Source organism: Clytia hemisphaerica, unplaced genomic scaffold (genome assembly GCF_902728285.1).
Source record: "Clytia hemisphaerica strain Z4C2 unplaced genomic scaffold, Clytia hemisphaerica genome assembly, whole genome shotgun sequence".
NCBI lineage: Eukaryota > Metazoa > Cnidaria > Hydrozoa > Leptothecata > Clytiidae > Clytia > Clytia hemisphaerica.
Genome location: NW_027103556.1, coordinates 311,605 through 328,885, shown reverse-complemented (window position 1 = coordinate 328,885; position 17,281 = coordinate 311,605). Strand labels below are relative to the sequence as shown.

Below are 17,281 nucleotides of genomic sequence, written 5' to 3'. Positions count from 1 at the left end.
TTTGGGGAAATGCTATTTGGGCCAGATGATTTGTTAAAGGGTAAGGAATTAATTATTAGTAAAACTTCAGCAGGGTTAACACGATCAAGAAAAATAGAGTTCCTTATGTGATTTTTAAGATAATGTGAGAAGTGACGATTAGTTGGACCAATTTTGGAGCGGACTGTATCTGCAATAGAAGTAAAAAAGTCATTGAAGCCATTAGCAACAACGTTTGGATCGGAACTGGGATGACCATTGACACGAATAGATGAAGGAGAAGATTTGGATTCAGATCCTATGATATCTCTGATCCCTTCCCAGACCTTCAAAATATTTGTAGCATGAACAGAGAAAAAACGGGAATAATAATTATTCTTACTCTTACACGTAAAGGCCGGTCTCCACTTGCGCGCGCTTCAATCGCTCTTCTTCGAGTAAAGCTTCCACGCTATTGGTCAAAAGAAAAATGAAGCAACTCCATTGGTGCGATATGACGTAACGATCGCGCGCTTGAAAAAAAAGTTGAAATACATTCAACTTTTTTTCCAAGCGCGCGCTTCGTCTTTATGACGTAATCTTTTCTCCGAGCAAAAATGATTGAAGCCAAAGTTGCGATTGAAGCGCGCGCAAGTGGAGACCGGCCTTAAGAGTAACTATAAGATTTTTTTATGTTATGTATCTTTGATAGTAAAAAGATTTCATAATAGGGTCCCTGGTTTGAATATATTTCCTGGAATAAAATGGACGTTGTGAGATCGATTTAACAATTCAAGGAGTGATCCATGGTTTAGCCTGAATTTTTTTTGGCGTTTAGTCACTATAACAGTTGGGACATGATGATCAATAAGGTCTTGAATAAGATCATAAAATGTTTTGAAAGCTTGATCAACATCTGTTATATTATATAATTTATTTACCCAATCATTATTAAAAAAATCTAAAATAAAATCGTCTTGCTTAAAGTTTTTCCAGTCTTTTCGGTAGATTTTTTCATTCTTTGGTTTTATAGAGGGGCCACAGACAAGATGAAACTGAGGAAGGTGGTCAGAGATAGAATAAAGTAAATTTCCTGAAAAGGTAGGCTTTTCAGAAATCGAAGAAAAAATGTTATCAATAAGTGTCATTGAGTGGTAATTCGAGTAATTCGAGTCGGAAGAAAAATATTAGGTATAAGAAAGTGTGATCCAAGGTTGTTCAAGTAAGATAATATATTGGAGTTAGTAGAAGTATTCAAAAGATTAATGTTGAAATCCCCTAGTAGAAGAATTTGTTTATTTTCTTTGTTAATTTTATTCAAGAGTGGTTCAAGAAGCTTATTAAATTTGTCAAATGAAAAAAGAGGGTGTTTATAAATGGATCCAACAATAGTATATATTAGGAGAATTTGGATGCAAGATTTCTGCAAAAGCAGATTCAAGAAAGGTTGAACAGTATAGCATAGAGTCAAGATCTTTCCGAGGTTCGAAAGTAAGATTGCTCGAAATGTATAGCATAGTACCACCAACAGAGGCCTATGTAGGTGTGTGAATTGGTTCTTGAAAATTTTCAAGATTAAAGTTAAAAAATGGTTTTTTTCCCCTTCAAAATACGGGTCTCAGTAATTGCCATAACATCAAAATTAAAATTAAGTTTAGAAAGAAGAGTGGTTAAATCATCTATGTGTAGAGCTAATGAAGCAATATTAAGGTGAAGAGACGGAAAAGACACGGGCCCACTTTCACGAGCAAGTTTCTGAAAGTCAGGAGTTTTGTAGTACTTACAGTCAGCAGCCATGAGGTTATCAAGGTCGAGACTGTTGTTTTGGCAGATCTCAGAAATTAGGTGGAGATTGCGAGCAACATCGATGAGTTTAGGGTTTAAAGCACCAGAGAGGGAAGGTTGAGGTTTGGGATTAAAGGGAAGGGCCCCAAGGAGACATTTGGGGCAGTACCGGTCATTAGAACTGGTAGATAAAAATTGAAATTTAGCAAGAGTTAACCCTGAGCATTTTAAGTGAGTCCAAAGTTTGCAGGAGTCACAGAATATAGAGTTGCCTTCTTCTTTGACTGTCTTAGAACATACTGAGCATGGAAATAGTGAGGGCACAAAAGTTAAACTTACTTAATCATGATGAGTTTTAAATGAAACAAAGGTAAAAAACACCAGCGCCAACAAACGAAAAAAAACAACAAAACTGTATGAAGAAACATGAATACGTAGCTAGGCACCAATCTTGAAATGAGGAAACGAGAAAACGAAAGTGAATACGGGAAAAAGTTGAGAAGAATCAAAACAAAATTGCGAGTTGGCTTCTAAACTAAAAAATGGGTAATCGCATCACGGAGTTAAGGAAAAAAAAGAGGGAGTGCCCCGGTGAATCAAGGATCCAAAAAAAGACAATAATAATTCAAGTAAAATTGCAAATCTAGAAGGTATGAAAATCATAACCTGGAAATATCTTCTCCAACGTGTTCAAGTGTTCAATCTTAGTATGCACATCCATATTATTTTCATTTATCGAAATAAAAACAGTTCCGTTGTAGACCCAGAAGCGATCAATCAATTTCTCTTCATAAAGTTTTTTGCAAGTGCTCCAGAGAAATTTTGAGTATGGGGCAAGATTACAGTTTATGAAGATTTTACCCTGTAAACCAGTTTTTTTCAATTTTTCAGAGGCGACTTTGGAACCAAGTTTTTTCTTGTTTTGATGAAGTTCGTCACATTTTTTCCTGTTTATAAATCTTACTATTGACCTGGCACATTTGTCTTTCTTCCCCTTTTGAAGTGGATGACAGGCTTCGATATCCTTTTTGTCGATTATGACTCCAATACTTTCTGCTACGTCAATAACTTTGGATTCAAGATCACTGATTTCAACATCATCAGAAATACCACAAATCTCTACATTATTCCTGCGAATATATTGCTTAAGATTAATGTTTTCAAATTCAAGTTTGATAAGACGAGATTTAGTTTCTTTAACTTCAGCTTTAAGACTTTCATTTTCACTTTTAAGTTGTGAAGTAATGTCAAGTTTGGCATCAGATATTTCCTTTGATAAGTCATCTTTTACTTTTTTGATGGTTTCAGCGAGCGATTTTTGTATGATTGATGATTGGGTATCATCTTCCAAACGAACATCTTCTAACAAGGAAGCTTCTCCTTCTGACAATTAGTTTTTCTTTGTCTTCTTTGTTTTATTCTTGTTCTTGGTGCTTGGCATTTTAATTCAAAACTAAAGTTCAGTCAAAACATTTTACTCACTCAGAAAAGTGTAAGTTGCTTTTTTTTGCGTTCACGAGTACGTCCGACCTCAACGAAGGTCAAGCGCGAACTGAGCAGGTTTTTGAGGGTAGTTTTATGTTATATTATATTAGATCAAAGGTTTTTTTATATTATAGTTTTCTATCTTTGAGTATTTATCCTTTTTCAACAAATCCCTTCAATTTTGAATAATTTCATAAACGCAAACGCAAAGGAGGAAACTTTCACGGGTAGAAACTTCTGTGTAATTTTGCTGATTCAACTTACGAAATTTATTGTTGAAAAGAACTTTCACGGTTATTCTTTAAAATTTATGAAATCAGCAGCAAATCTAAGCAAAAAAAATTGTTTTTAGAAAACTTGGAGTTTTAATTTCTTAACTGGCAAAAAGATTCGCGAGAAAGGATCAAAGTTTCTGCCTTTAATGAAGTTCAGGGCACAACTAATTACTAACTACTATTTTTTTCAGCGCACGTTCAGGTCAAACAGCAAGGAAAAACTGGTGAGAGTGCTGTAAATTGCATTGTCTTTTAATCAATTGAGTTGTTTGATATTAATTTACAACAGTATTGATACATTGATCTATGCTTATAAATAGCGATTCTTATGGATAAAGATTCGTTTTTTCAGCCAAAACAAATTTTCTTGTGAAAATCTGCTTCAGCCATCTTTTAACAATGATGTTACCCTACTTTCATGCAAAAAATCGGAAAAAATTAATCATCCAATTTTTCACAAAGTCTTAAAAACCTTTTTTTAAGCCGTTTTTTAGCTGAAATTAGCCCAAAATAATTTTTTTTCGAAAATCGGGCTCCGTCACATTTTGGCCACCACCATTTTGCACCTTTGTACCAAAAATTAAAAGCTGAGAAAAAGTTGGTAACGAACGAACAGACAAAAAAACACAGGTTAATTTACAGGACCTCCAACACACCGGGGTAGGTCTAAAAATTTATGTTGATATGGATTATCTTCCAGCGAAAGTTTTAAAAATTATCATGAAAGTTGTCGATTTTTCAGAATTATTTTCTGTGTTTTCGGGGACAACTCAGTTTTACATTTTCACAATTATAAACCAAATACAAGCAAAAAAATAACATACCAAACAATGAGAATTTTTGAGCGTGAACTTAAACTTAAATTTTGATATTTCAAATTTTAGGCTTGGTCAATCGTCTTTAAAACAACAATTTAAACTGACCTAGCTTAATGTCCTAATGAAAATAAAAACTCATTGGTTTCATTGTATTTCCCAATTTAGATTTGATCCTAGAAAAAATCAGAAAGCTGAATAAAATGTAGCTATAATTAAACTAGCCATAACTTTCATTAAGGTGCCACCGCAGCAAAACCAACATAGTAGCGAACGTTAAATCAATGATTATCATGTTTTTCGTTTTAATCGTTTAATCAATGGTTTTAGTTGATTTAATGAACAAAATTACGGAACAAGATAATACCGCTATACGGTTAAAAAGAAACCCGGGTATCTAACCCAAGGACACAAAGGGAAAGCAAAAAGTATACAGTATATTATACCGTCAGTACAACTTATCTTGTTTGCTGGATGAAATAAAATCAAGATAACAAAGTTTTATCCATTGTTGCACAACTCGAAAAGCTTTGCTTTGTTGTCTTGATTTGAACTTTCTATCTAAAATTAAAATGGCTACTTTCAAATTGAATTTCTTTTAAACATACAGGAACAGATAGTTCAACATATTATTACTTATTTATGGCAGAAAATAATGATGGTGAGCAGCAGTGTTCCTCACAGCCATCACAGTCAAAGCGACCAAGAAAGACAAGTAAGTAGTTTCTTCTTTGTGTTCAACATTTTCATTTGCCACATTTTGTGAAAATGAGGCGGCGAGTGGTGGAAAAACAAATTATTGTGATTGTTTTTTAACGCCCAGTCCAGTCAGCACCTTGAACTGACTACCCAATTCCCCTCACATGGCATGGGTTGACTCTGGCGAAGGTTCATCCACTTGCCAAGTGAACCGCTGCGAGTGGGAATCAAACCTCAGTCCACAGGTCCACAGTCCACAGTGCCTAATTTTTATGCATATGCATTTACAAGCATTTACCACATTTACCACTGAAAGGCATGATAGTAGATTGTGATCTGATATTACCAGACGGTGTCAATCGAACAACTTCGAACAAAAATCGCAATCGAACCAATCGAACGTAATCGAACGTGATCGAATAATTTGCGATTCGATTATAGTTGACTATGTTCCATTGGTTCGATTACAATAGACCTTTTTTCAAAGAGGCCACCCTGTTGAATAATTATGTAGTCCAGCAGAAAAACAATGATAAAACCATGCATAATTATTACAATATGCATGATACAGTAACTATGCTTGGCTCTATCATTGTTTTTATGGCTGGACTACATAATAATTCAACAGGACGTCCTCTTTGAAAAAAGGTCTATTATGTTCGCTGAGTTTGATTGCGATTAAATTAAATTGGATCACTCTGTTAGAGCTTTTTAGCGTGGGCGGCCGAGCGCTTATCAAGTATCACATGAAAGCGAATAAAATCTAAATCAATCGAACGTACTCCAACATAATCGAATACAATCGAACGTAATCGAAGCAATCGAACGGCAAATCCTGGGTAATATTCGATTGCGATTCGATTGCGTTCGACAATCGAATTGCAATTATTCGATTGTGTTCAATTGCATTCAATTGATTCGGCGTTCGATTCGTTCGATTGACACCGTCTGGATATTATAAGATTAAAGTCAATATATCAATCAAGAATAACTCAAATCAAAACACATACTGTAACAAAAATTCACTTTCGTTTTTAAAATGTACAATATATTGCTATATTACAGCTATATTCCTTAAAATACACAGTGCAAAGGTTTATGATGGCAGATAGCGCAATGTACTGGAGATCAGGTAACTTGCATCAGTGGAGGCTAATATGCATAGCCTTTAAAATGAATGACCTGGCTGGTCATTAAAATATAAAATTAAATCAAAACAAAAATGGTAGAGTAGAGCTGCGAGCAGAGCTGGGTAGTTCATTTGTTTTGAAATTTTGCTGCTTTGATTGATCAGTCATTAATTGATGGCTATGCAAGTTTCCCTCCACTGATGCAAGTTACCCGACTTCACGATATCACCTTTCCATGGTACTCTCTTTTAAGGTACACATCAATATTTGAATTACGATTATTTGATTAATGTATGACCATTACTGCATATATATAAAACACCATACTGTGTCTTAAAGTTTGAGAAATGTTTGTTTGCTAACTCAGCTTTTTTGAATTATATACAAGCTCTTTAGTAACGTCTCTTTAGAGTGATACATGATACATTGGTACAGTGGTACTTCTGCCATACTTTGCAGGGTGTATTTTACCAAATCGCCAATATGTACATTTTAAAGACGAAGGCAAATTTTTGTAAGGTTTAGATTGTAATTGATCACATGTTTCAATCTGTAAACAAGAGATTTAATTTGATGACTGGAATTTTGAGTAAAACAAAGGAAATAAAGTGAGTAAAAAGTATGGCAGAAAAGTGCAATATATCACCCTTCGATGGTATTGAATAGATATGAACGTGGAGCAATCTTTAATCGAAAACAAAAAGAAATCCAAAATATTTGTTTACCTCAACCAAAAAGAGCAATAGACCGATATCTGGTCTGATATGAAACATGAAAACCGATATCTCAATCTAAAAAATGAGAGTTTTATGTAATTTAAATTTACACAAGAATGATTTAATAATTTATTATAGTGTCCAATCTTAAATTTAACCACAAAAAATATTTTGTCCAAGAAACCTTAACTTTTCTAAGACGATGTCATAGAATCCCGAAAGCTCTATTCAATCTTAAAGATTAATTAAAAAATCTCTAAGATTAATATTAACCTCCTTTAAAAACATGGAACTAATCATAAACCAATTTTTTAGAATTTAAAAAATCAAACTTTGTTGGTCGATAAATTTCTATTAAGTTTTGTTGTCAAACTAATAGAACTAAAGAACTGAAGAAAAAATCTGCATGATGTGCCTGTTAAACTGATGGCCACTACTCAAAGCTCTAAAGTCTCTGCACACTAATTTACTGGTCGAACTTTGTGGAACTATAATATTTGTCAGGTTTGCTGAACTTTCTCTGTTGTCATACTTTGCAGAAGTTCCTTGAATTTTAATCAAACACTTGGATTTTTTAAGACAGTCTGGATTACATGATATGACATGAGATTGATAATTGATGATTAAATGATTTGCATTCAGATTTTAAAAATCGGCAATGATCTATCTATCTATCTATCTATCTATATTTTGAGTATCAAAAGTTCCTAAGACCCATTATCCATACATACAAATTATAAGATTGTATAAAAATAAAAAGTAAATAACCTATGTAAATTTTTTTGCACTAACAGAGGACACAAAGAAATAACTTGAGAAGGCTAAATTAGAGAAATGGCTAGAGTAGGCTGAATTAGAGTAAAGTAGTGGCAGAACAACCAGCAAAACTAGGAAGGTGCACAACAAGACGCCAAACAAAAACAAAAGAGTTATATATGCAAAGATAAAGAAAAGCTGCTTGTAAAATAGTGGCTAAAATTTGAAATGGGGGAGTCTTCGATTCAAACAATTGCTAAAAATAAATTTTATTTAATAAGTTAGATAAGTGTAATAGGGATAAAATGCTAAACTAGTGTAATGATCAAGGTTTGTCTAATTAATATTTATTAGTTAATTTTATTGGGTGATCAATAGTGCTAATCTATCATTTATCAGTTATCTAGATCATGATTGCTGGTCAAGAATTTATAAATTTCAGGAATTTTTTAAGTTGTAACGTCTGATGTTTCTGAAAAGCTATTACATGTATAAACAGTGCTGCAAATAGGGAAATATATATTATTTAAAACAAATTTCAATCAATTAGAATTGATTATTGATATATTATTATTGATTAGTTGTCAATTGCTAACAATAACACAAGGCTAAGGATAAGCAATCAATTACTGTCAAAGGACAAGAAAAAACATATCATCCATGTAGCATTATGTCTGATGTTTTAGATAAAACCAAGAATGTTTTTTTTGCCCTTGGGAATAGGCTTCAGTTACTTTTGAAAAACAAAGTATTTTAGTTGCCTTGGAAAATATATAAAAGTATTCTGCAAAGAAAGCATGTTTTCACCATTTCTTTTGCAACTAAACTTACTGCTATTGACTTATCACCTTGGCTATACAAGATATGAAATTTTGAAGGTTTGATTTTGTTTAATTACTTTAAAGCAGTGTTCAGACAAGACAAGTTAAACCCTCTTAATGGCAAGCAGGGGGTAGAATCTACCACCCTTGATAATTTTTTATCAATATGATCATATGTAGTTTATATCAAACTTACAGAAAGTAAAAAATAATTGACACAACATGCATATTATCATAATTTTTTCTCTATTTTTTCTATTTCTCTATTTTCCTTAACACTGCAGATCACTGGATAGCATCATTTTAATCACTAAAACTATTCTTTTAACATGAATGGATTTGAAAAATTGTTATTTCTTTGTAAAGAGGATAATATTCATCCCATGGAAAATTTTGAAGGTTGCTAAAAACCTAAAAATTACAAAAATTCTTTGTCTACACATCACTTTGTTTAGGTCTTGGTTTGATGATGAAACAAATTGTGGCAGTTAACAAATCACTTAAAGCTAAAGCAAAACCCAAGAAAAAATCAGAGATTTGCTTTGTTGAACTCAAGAGATCTGCTGAAACTGGTTAGTATATTTTGTTTGTGCGGGACAACTGAAACTCTAAATTTTGTCATCAATACAGACCAAAGAGATTTCTCCCTGTTTCAAACTTTTCAACCTGAATTTTATTGCACAAAAACTTTTGAAAGGTTTAATCTTTAGCTAAGGTTTGTTGTCTTGTTCAATTTTAAATGCATGCATTCTTTCTCTTTTTTTGATAAATCTAGGTCAAAGGATCTACAAGCTGAAGAACAAAACATGGAATGAAAAGAAGAATATCAAATACTGGTAAATGTGCAGTTACATTATTTTATGCACTGGGTAATATTGAGGTACCTAAATCTAAATAGAGTTGTGTGTCTTGTATGTATTGAAATTTCAACTCTTTCTTGTTATTTTCATCAGTAATCACTGCAGATGAGCAAGTTTTGGATATTGATGCAAAAAATTCAAACTGGCAAATTGCAGAAAATGTGGACACCATCGATAATGAAGAATTAAATGACATAAATCCACAAAGTGATACAAAAAGTAGGTATCATATCATCCCTTCTTGAAGACAATTAAGGAAAAAAACATTGTTTAAAATTTTCACTGTTATAAGACTCTATGTAAGATAAAAAAAAAAAAAAAAACTGGCAAAAAAAACATTTTTGGTGTTATAATGTAACAGAGTAATAACGATCAACTATTTTAATTTATTTCAGTGAATAGTTGGTTAGAAACGCTTCTTAACTTTGTCAAAACAAAAAGAAGAAGAAGTCATGGTTCGAAAGATCAAGATCCTGCCAAGAAGATTGGGATTTGCTGAGGAAAGAATATTTGGAGGACAATGCAGGCTAGGGAAGTTTTGGATGAACATTGTAATGTGTGTTGTGATCGACTTGGTGATCTTTATTGCATGGATTGTCACAAAATCATTTTGTCATGTATGTGACGATGTCTTCCACTTGGCAAATCCATTTCATGATAGATTGTCCTCTGGCAGGTACCTAGATGTTCTGGAGTGTTTGGATGAGAAGAAAGAAATTATACCAACAGGTATTTTTCAAATAGTCAGTTATAATTAGAAAATGTATCATGCAATACATCTAACAGCTTCATATACACACTTTAATCATAGTGCATAGAGACTTCTCAAAATCACAAAAAGGGAGGGAACATCTGTGAATTGCTATTTTTTTCATTAACTTTTAGTTCGCTATCCACCACTTAAATGTGTTTGTTCAGTTTGTGGCAGTAAGGAGGTCACCAAGATCGCTACAGATGAGTATTGCATTGTCGTTACATTGAAAGGTAAGCAATTTGATTTAGAAATTTCAAAGTCAACAATTATAGGAATCTCCTCTTAAAATTGTAATTGTTACCAAATTTATTCACTTATATTCATTTGATTACCTATAGAAGTTTTTTTAAACTTGTAGTCTCACTTTTGTTGTTACTTTATTAACTTTATTTACAGGCCGTTTTGATGTCAACAAATACCACCTACGTTGCAACGAATGTACATCTTTGACTGATCCTTTCACAACAAGTGTACTGCTTTCCTCAGGTTTCTGGCCTGGAAATCCGAAAAGTTTAAACTACCTCTTCAAAGAGGAAGTCTTCCAATTGTGGGACAAATTCCGCAAATTCATGCCTGGTTCCTCTGAACGAGCATTTCTAAAGTCCCTCAACTCAATTTCTGATGATTTTTGTAGGGTACGTTTTTATTGGTTTTACTCACAAAACACTTTTGGTCCCATTGTTTTTATTATTCTATTGCCCAATATATCATAATTTTTTAATCTTATAAATGTAAATGGGGCTGCTCGAATAATTGTTAGCCTTATCAAAGGTTTTTCTTGTTTTTATTGATTATCTGACTATAATACCAAGGCGCAATTGTTAAAGTTATTTGGAATATCGTTGTAAATTGTTTTAATTCCAAACTACTAGTTCCAAACTATACAGAAGCAGATCTAGCTAACATTTTGCAATCGTTTTTTAGAAAGCTACCATCAATCCGACTAATTTTGCGATGGCGTTCCGAGAATGGTGTTTTGTGGTTGGATCAAAAAGACCTTATTCAATCCAAAGATTGGATGGAATGTCCAGCATGTCATCTTCGCCCCCATAGTTCACATGTGGATGGAAACGTAAAGCTTTATCGTTACAAAAGGGGAATGTAAGTGAATAAAGAAGGTTTTAGCTTATCATTTCGATCGAAAATTGTTAGCAATAATCTTAGGTTAATAAGGATTGAGGTTAAACATATGCTCTTGAAAACTATAAATACTAAATGTTCTTAAGAATTTCGAAAAGTTCTTCCACACCCTTTCACTCAGAACACTTAGTATTAACTGCATTTTCCATTTGAAAAATGGACATCCACGATAGACATTATTAAGTACTAACTGCTTGACCCCCTGAAAAAGATGCAACTCAATTTCATTTATATTTTTTTAGAAGGCAGAGACAATCATTCTATGACGGAAGATTCATTATTCCTAATGAATCAGTTTCTAAATTTATTGATCGTTTGTACAAAAATCAATCAAAAAAGGTATTATAATTTTAAGAATGTTGGTCTATTTATTAATTTTTTATCTAATCATTACCATTATCATAAATAATAAGAAGCTCAAAATACCAAAAAATTAAGAAACATTGAGGAAACGTAGTCAGGCTAAAATTCAAAATCTCTCCATTTTCATATATTTTTTTGCTTTTTAAACTATTAAAGCAATTAATAAACTTCGCCTGAGTAACAAGCTTTGGAACCTAAAAATAGATTAACTGAAAGTCACTGGGTTCCAAAATTAATTTCATAGAAATGAACAAAATGCTTTTAGATTAAGAAACATCTAAGAAACGTTTCAGGAAAAAAGATGAATGCTTAAAAGATCAAGCCTGCTCAGCAAAACGTGTTTCCTTAAAAAAACGTAATGCAAATTTGTGTTGTATTGCTTTTTAGGATAATAATGACGCGATTTGTGGTGGGACATGGACGGCAGCACAAAATGTAACAAGAAAGATGGCAAAGCTCGATGAGACAGGGTTAGAGAGGTGGCAACTTGTCGTCATGTAATGGCAAAAAAAGCCATTAATATGTTCAGAGGCGAAGTATTTGGCTATCCCTATTTTTTGATCAAGGAATCTATGATTCCAAATGGCACTAGATTTTGTTTTGCAGATGTTATGTGCAAGCTTTGGCCGTTCATGGTTCGTGATGATGCTTCAATTAAGGAGTCAATCAAGCCAGCGTTATCAATAATGCACGCTAAGGGCCATTCTATAGAATGCCAGGTAATTAATTCATCAATTTATTTGTGGATGTACTTTGACTTCTCACGCCCCCCTCATTGGACCTTGAATCAACTTAAAGTACTACAGTGAAGTACTTTTCTGTAACCATCCCCAGTCTAGGTGGCTGTAGATTGGAGCGAAACTGAGCAAAACGATAAGACAAGTATTATGTTGCAAAATTTGAAATACTGTTTTTTTATTTTATGCCTTAATTCTTAGGTTGTTTGGAGTGGTGAATGGTTGGAAGGTACCGGACGTTCAACAGGAGAGGAAACAGAGCAATTGTTCAGTTATCTTTCTCGGTTTGGAAATAGTACAAAGTATCAATTACCTGAAAGTAAATATTGTTCATTAAGTCAAATATATTTAATTCAAGTACGTTTCTCCCTTATGTCACTAATACAGTTGTTCTTTTCCTTTATTTATTTCTGATTTAATTTTTCAGGAAGAGAAGAAACACTAACAGAAGCAGTTCTTCACTGGAACAAATCCAAAATCAAAAAACTTGTACCAGATTTGGTCAAGAGATATTACAAGGTAACAAGATACGGTAATTTGCTACGTTGAAAGGTTTTTGCATGACATGATACTTCGTGTGAGAGATGATTGAGCGTATTTATTTGTACGTCAATTGCCAGAAGGACTCAGTCTTTTCCTAATCTATAATTTCTTTGGTTTTAGAATGAAGAAAATTTAAAAATGATTGGTGACTTGTCAGACAAACATCCAACTAAAATCATAATGCAATGGAAGGATGAAATTCAAAAAGAAGCATTAGGTAACAGTGTTGATGTTAGGATTTGGCGCGTTGTCCTCAATTGAAGACCTTTGCTCAATATGTATTATATATCAGTATAAATTATAAAAATTGCTACAAATGTACTGTCCAAGCAGTTAGTCCAAAACACCATGCCCGTTAGTACATCTTTTGCAGTTTCTACTGGCTTTTACAGGCTTTCACTGCACTTGGCTTCACTCTGCTTTACTTCTACCTTTTGTTCTTTTGTTGTAACTTTTTCTAGGTTTGAGAAGTAGAGTGGTTCGTCAACCTTCCGACGCTGAAAAGCTTCTTCTTCTGGTGGAAAAGCTTCACCTTCCACCTGACTATCACATAGTTGTTAGCAGATTATCATTCCCCAAGACAATGGATTATGGTAAAGTCTATCGGTTGTTAGAGTTTGATAAGCAGGATCAATTACAAGAACTTGATCGACTTACCAAAGAGATTAAAGTCGAAGATTTACTGGTACGACTTCTTTATTTTTGTTTTATTAATTGATGCTTAAGGGAGGGTTGAATTAGGGCTGTTAGTCAAATAGGGGGTCAAATTGCTAATTAGCTTGATTTGAAGAAAACTAAGATTTGAGCTCTTTTTCTGAAGAAGTTAACATCAATTCGGGCTAAACATTTTTAAAAAGAGATTCCTATGAAAAATTGAAATTATTGTGAATTAAACATTCGCCAGCTTTTCCTAACAAACTTATTTTTACTGAATTTCAAAAAGTCCAAAAATAGACATTTCCAATATGTAACATCCCTAGCGCTCTTCTAAGTCAGCTAAATGAAAAGATCTTCTTAGTTTCTTAAAACAATTCTTGTTTAGAATGCACACACAAGCCTTTCCCAAGGGATTTTATTGCCTTTAATCAAAAAGGCAATTGAAAAGTCCAAAATTGAAAAGACCTTGTTGAATGCTCAAGTTGGAGAAAAAGGTATTTTGCCTCTGTTGTTTATTTTTTTTCATTTAGTAAACAAATTAGATGCAATTTAAAGATTGTTATTATTTTTGCAAAATCTTATTTACACATGCATCCTATGAATGTTAGAACATTTTTGTATTACATCTAGGATTTTTATTCGTTGGTATTGATTCTATTTCAGATACAAGTAAAAAAAGGAAAACAGTCCGATCAAAACTGGCCGCTCTAAAGAAAGCAGAAATTGATATGTTTGTTGATTATTTAATGTTGACCGGAGAAACAAATAATAAGGAAATGCATAATCATCTCGGCAAAGGAATTTTACCTTGGTTAGACGATAGCTCCTATTCTGAAGGTAATTAGTAGGTATTTATTCTTTTTCAAGACAGCCTATGACGTGTTGTTTTCTCTAGATCTCATTATGGAAAAGTTGGAAATGTTGAAGTTCAGATTATTTAAAGGAGTCTCTTTTTTCTTTTTTTCAGCTGTTAAACGCAGGATAATTGTGGAAAAATATCGTTACATTGAAGAAAAGCAAATTTTATTTAGCGAAATGAGAAATGCTATTAATTTCATGCAAGGAAAGATCCAAAAATTGATGGAAGAATCAAAGGAAACAAGTAAGAAATAATTAAAGATGTATTTAGAGCTTTGAGGCTTTACATATTCGGTTTTACAGATTTGAAGCTTTAATTTGATTATGTAGCACGTGAAAGCCTGTTTCCGAGAAGTTGTGGATTGTAAACTCGAAATCAGTGCTTGTTTCTGAAACAACATCAACAGAAATATGGAAAGACAAAAGATAGAATTTACAATTGTAAAAATAATGATAACAATAATATACTTCTAGAACTACACTATCCATCCTCCCTTCAATGATTTATCATCCATGTTTTTACGTTTGAACATTTAGGAGTGAAACGACTAACGTTATTCTTTATTTTTTATTTTTTAGTCCCAAATGTAGCAGCAAACTTAAAAGAGGACGTTGAGTCAGAATCAGGCCAAGATCTTTTGACAGTAAGTCTTCATAGTTTGTGTTGAAAGAAAGCACAACGAGGAAGGTGCACGGAGAAAATAGAAACTTTTTTAATTGGGAAGGCAAAAAAGGTGTAGGTAGAATTTTGAAAGAGATTGGGTAAGACAGATTCTTTCCGAAAATTTTTACAATTTTGATTCTAGTTAGCAACGTTCTATGGGAAAAGGGTTCAAAAATAGAGAGCAGTACTTACACTGCCTCACTGCTCATCAGTTAGAAGACTTTGAGTTACTTATGTTCTGATATGAAGGTCTTGCATTCCGGCGGCATGAATTTTATATTTTGATACATTAAAGCTTTAAAACTCAATTGATTTTTATTTACAGATCAAATCAAGACGAGGATTGAAGTCCCTAAAGGAGCAAGGTGTCGAATACTACCGGAGGGAGTTTGAAAGCGCCATCCGAACATTTTTGCCAATAATCGAACCCAACGGTGTTCACAATTTTGACAGCCTGTTGGACTTTGATACGCCAGTAATCGAACAAACCGTTGTTAGCGATACAGACAATCCTGATTCTGATGACTTTGACGATTTTAATGGTGAAAGAGATATTGATTGTGAACTTTCTGATCCTGAAAATGAAGAAAATAGCGATGACGAGGAAAGTGAAGGGCCGACGATATGAAAACTTAATTTAAAAAAGAATTCTTACTTAGACTAAAAAAAACAGAAACTTTTATTTTATTTCGTGGATTTTATATATTATATTGGATTTTGCTAGTGTATTTCAATCATGCGTGTGAAAGTTACCCTCTTCGATCAAAATTGATGTAATTCTCTCAGGGTGATTTTTGCTCAGAAATGCGCGGGTTTTAAATTAGAGAAATCGATGTTTTCATGTAAAAAGTCAATGAGAATTTCAAGAAACCCAAAAACGGCTATTTGAAAAATTACTTTTTCCATCATGCTTTAATTTGTTCATTGTTGTGAACGATAGATCTTACTTTATCAGACCCTTCGGATTTTTTTGAAATTTTCAGAGACTTTTTCTATACAAACATAGATTTCTCTGATTCGGAACCCGTGTATTGTATGTAACCTGGTATAAATTAGTCAAATAACTAGAAGCATACTTCACAGACATGCTAATAAGTTTAAAAAATGTAAATAAAATGAAAAATACAATCAAACTTTTCTCGGGGATAGAAATAACATTTTATTAAAAATCCTTATTAGGCGAGGCCGATTTAATTAGTTGTTTTTCGACGCCCGACCGACCCATATTTTTGGAAAAGTGAAATGAAACTAAAATGGAAAGTGAAAATCACTAAAGATTTTGATTTCATGGTTTCTACATTTGTTTAAAAGAAATAAGAAAATAGTATTTTAAATTTTACATTAAATTATAGCTTTATTTAAATACATTGGCCTCAAAGAACAAATTTAGAAAAGAAAGAAACTCTTTAAAAAAACTCTATTGATACTAACTCTACTAATATTTTTTTGCCGGCCGACCCACATTTAAAAACTGCCACCTCTAAAACAACTAGTTGAATTGGTCTCGCCTTAACTACCATTTTTTTAATTATTTGTCCAAAAAAGCAAAACCTTTGTAAATATGTTGTTTTGAGGGATTTCGATCTGAAATTCAAATTTTATTTGATATCTTGTAACTCAAATTAGTTATCAAAATAAGAAAGACATTAGTAAGAAGTGTTTTACATATGATTTTGTTTCAATTTTCAGGGAATTGTTCTTCTCTCAATTATGTAACTTTCGGTCAAATTCGTTCCCAGCTAGTATTATGTTGCAAAATTTGAAAAGACTGTTTTTTTTATTTATGCCTTAATTCTTAGGTTGTTTGGAGTGGTGAATGGTTGAAAGTACCGGGACGTTCAACAGGAGAGAAACAGAGCAAATGTTCAGTTATCTTTCTCGTTTGGAAATAGTAAACAAAGTATCAATTACCTGAAGTAAATATTGTTCATAAGTCAAATATATTTAATTTAAGTACGTTTCTCCCTTATGTCACTAATACAGTTGTTCTTTTCCTTTATTTATTTCTGATTTAATTTTTCAGGAAAAAAAACACTAACAGAAGCAGTTCTTCACTGGAACAATCCAAAATAAAAAACTTGTACCAGATTCGGTCAAGAGATATTACAAGGTAACAAGATACGGTAATTTGCTACGTTGAAAGGTTTTGGCATGACATGATACTTCATGTGAGAGATGATTGAGCGTATTTATTTGTACGTCATTGCCAGAAGGACTCAGTCTTTTTAATCTATAATTTCTTTGGTTTTAGAATGAAGAAAATTT

General features: G+C 32.8%; 1 protein-coding gene and 1 long non-coding RNA gene across 3 annotated transcripts; both read left to right on the top strand.

The window, feature by feature from the left end:
- The first annotated feature begins 11,035 nt into the window (after positions 1 to 11,035).
- On the top strand, positions 11,036 to 12,031 carry LOC136800510 (uncharacterized). Its single transcript, XR_010845717.1, has 3 exons — positions 11,036 to 11,155; positions 11,437 to 11,533; positions 11,945 to 12,031. It is a non-coding gene; the product is annotated as an uncharacterized lncRNA (long non-coding RNA).
- A 6-nt stretch (positions 12,032 to 12,037) lies between these two features.
- Positions 12,038 to 15,788, top strand: LOC136800509 (uncharacterized). 2 transcript variants are annotated; one of them, XM_067057168.1, is made up of 10 exons: positions 12,038 to 12,276; positions 12,496 to 12,613; positions 12,722 to 12,813; positions 12,958 to 13,054; positions 13,299 to 13,522; positions 13,880 to 13,988; positions 14,158 to 14,331; positions 14,462 to 14,596; positions 14,932 to 14,996; positions 15,342 to 15,788. In XM_067057168.1, exons 1-10 carry the CDS (start codon positions 12,058 to 12,060, stop codon positions 15,642 to 15,644), a joined length of 1,536 nt encoding a protein of 511 aa, XP_066913269.1. In that variant the 5' UTR covers positions 12,038 to 12,057; the 3' UTR covers positions 15,645 to 15,788. The 2 variants fall into 2 exon arrangements, with proteins under 2 accessions (XP_066913269.1, XP_066913270.1); XM_067057169.1 differs by lacking the exon at positions 12,496 to 12,613.
- The last annotated feature ends 1,493 nt before the right edge of the window (positions 15,789 to 17,281 follow it).

Coding starts and splice junctions, on each gene's coding strand:
- LOC136800509 (XM_067057168.1), top strand. CDS start 12,058: ATGGCAAAAAAAGCCATTAATATGTTCAGAGGCGAAGTATTTGGCTAT. Junction 12,277..12,495: donor GCCATTCTATAGAATGCCAG/GTAATTAATTCA, acceptor CTTAATTCTTAG/GTTGTTTGGAGTGGTGAATG. Junction 14,597..14,931: donor GGAAGAATCAAAGGAAACAA/GTAAGAAATAAT, acceptor TTTATTTTTTAG/TCCCAAATGTAGCAGCAAAC.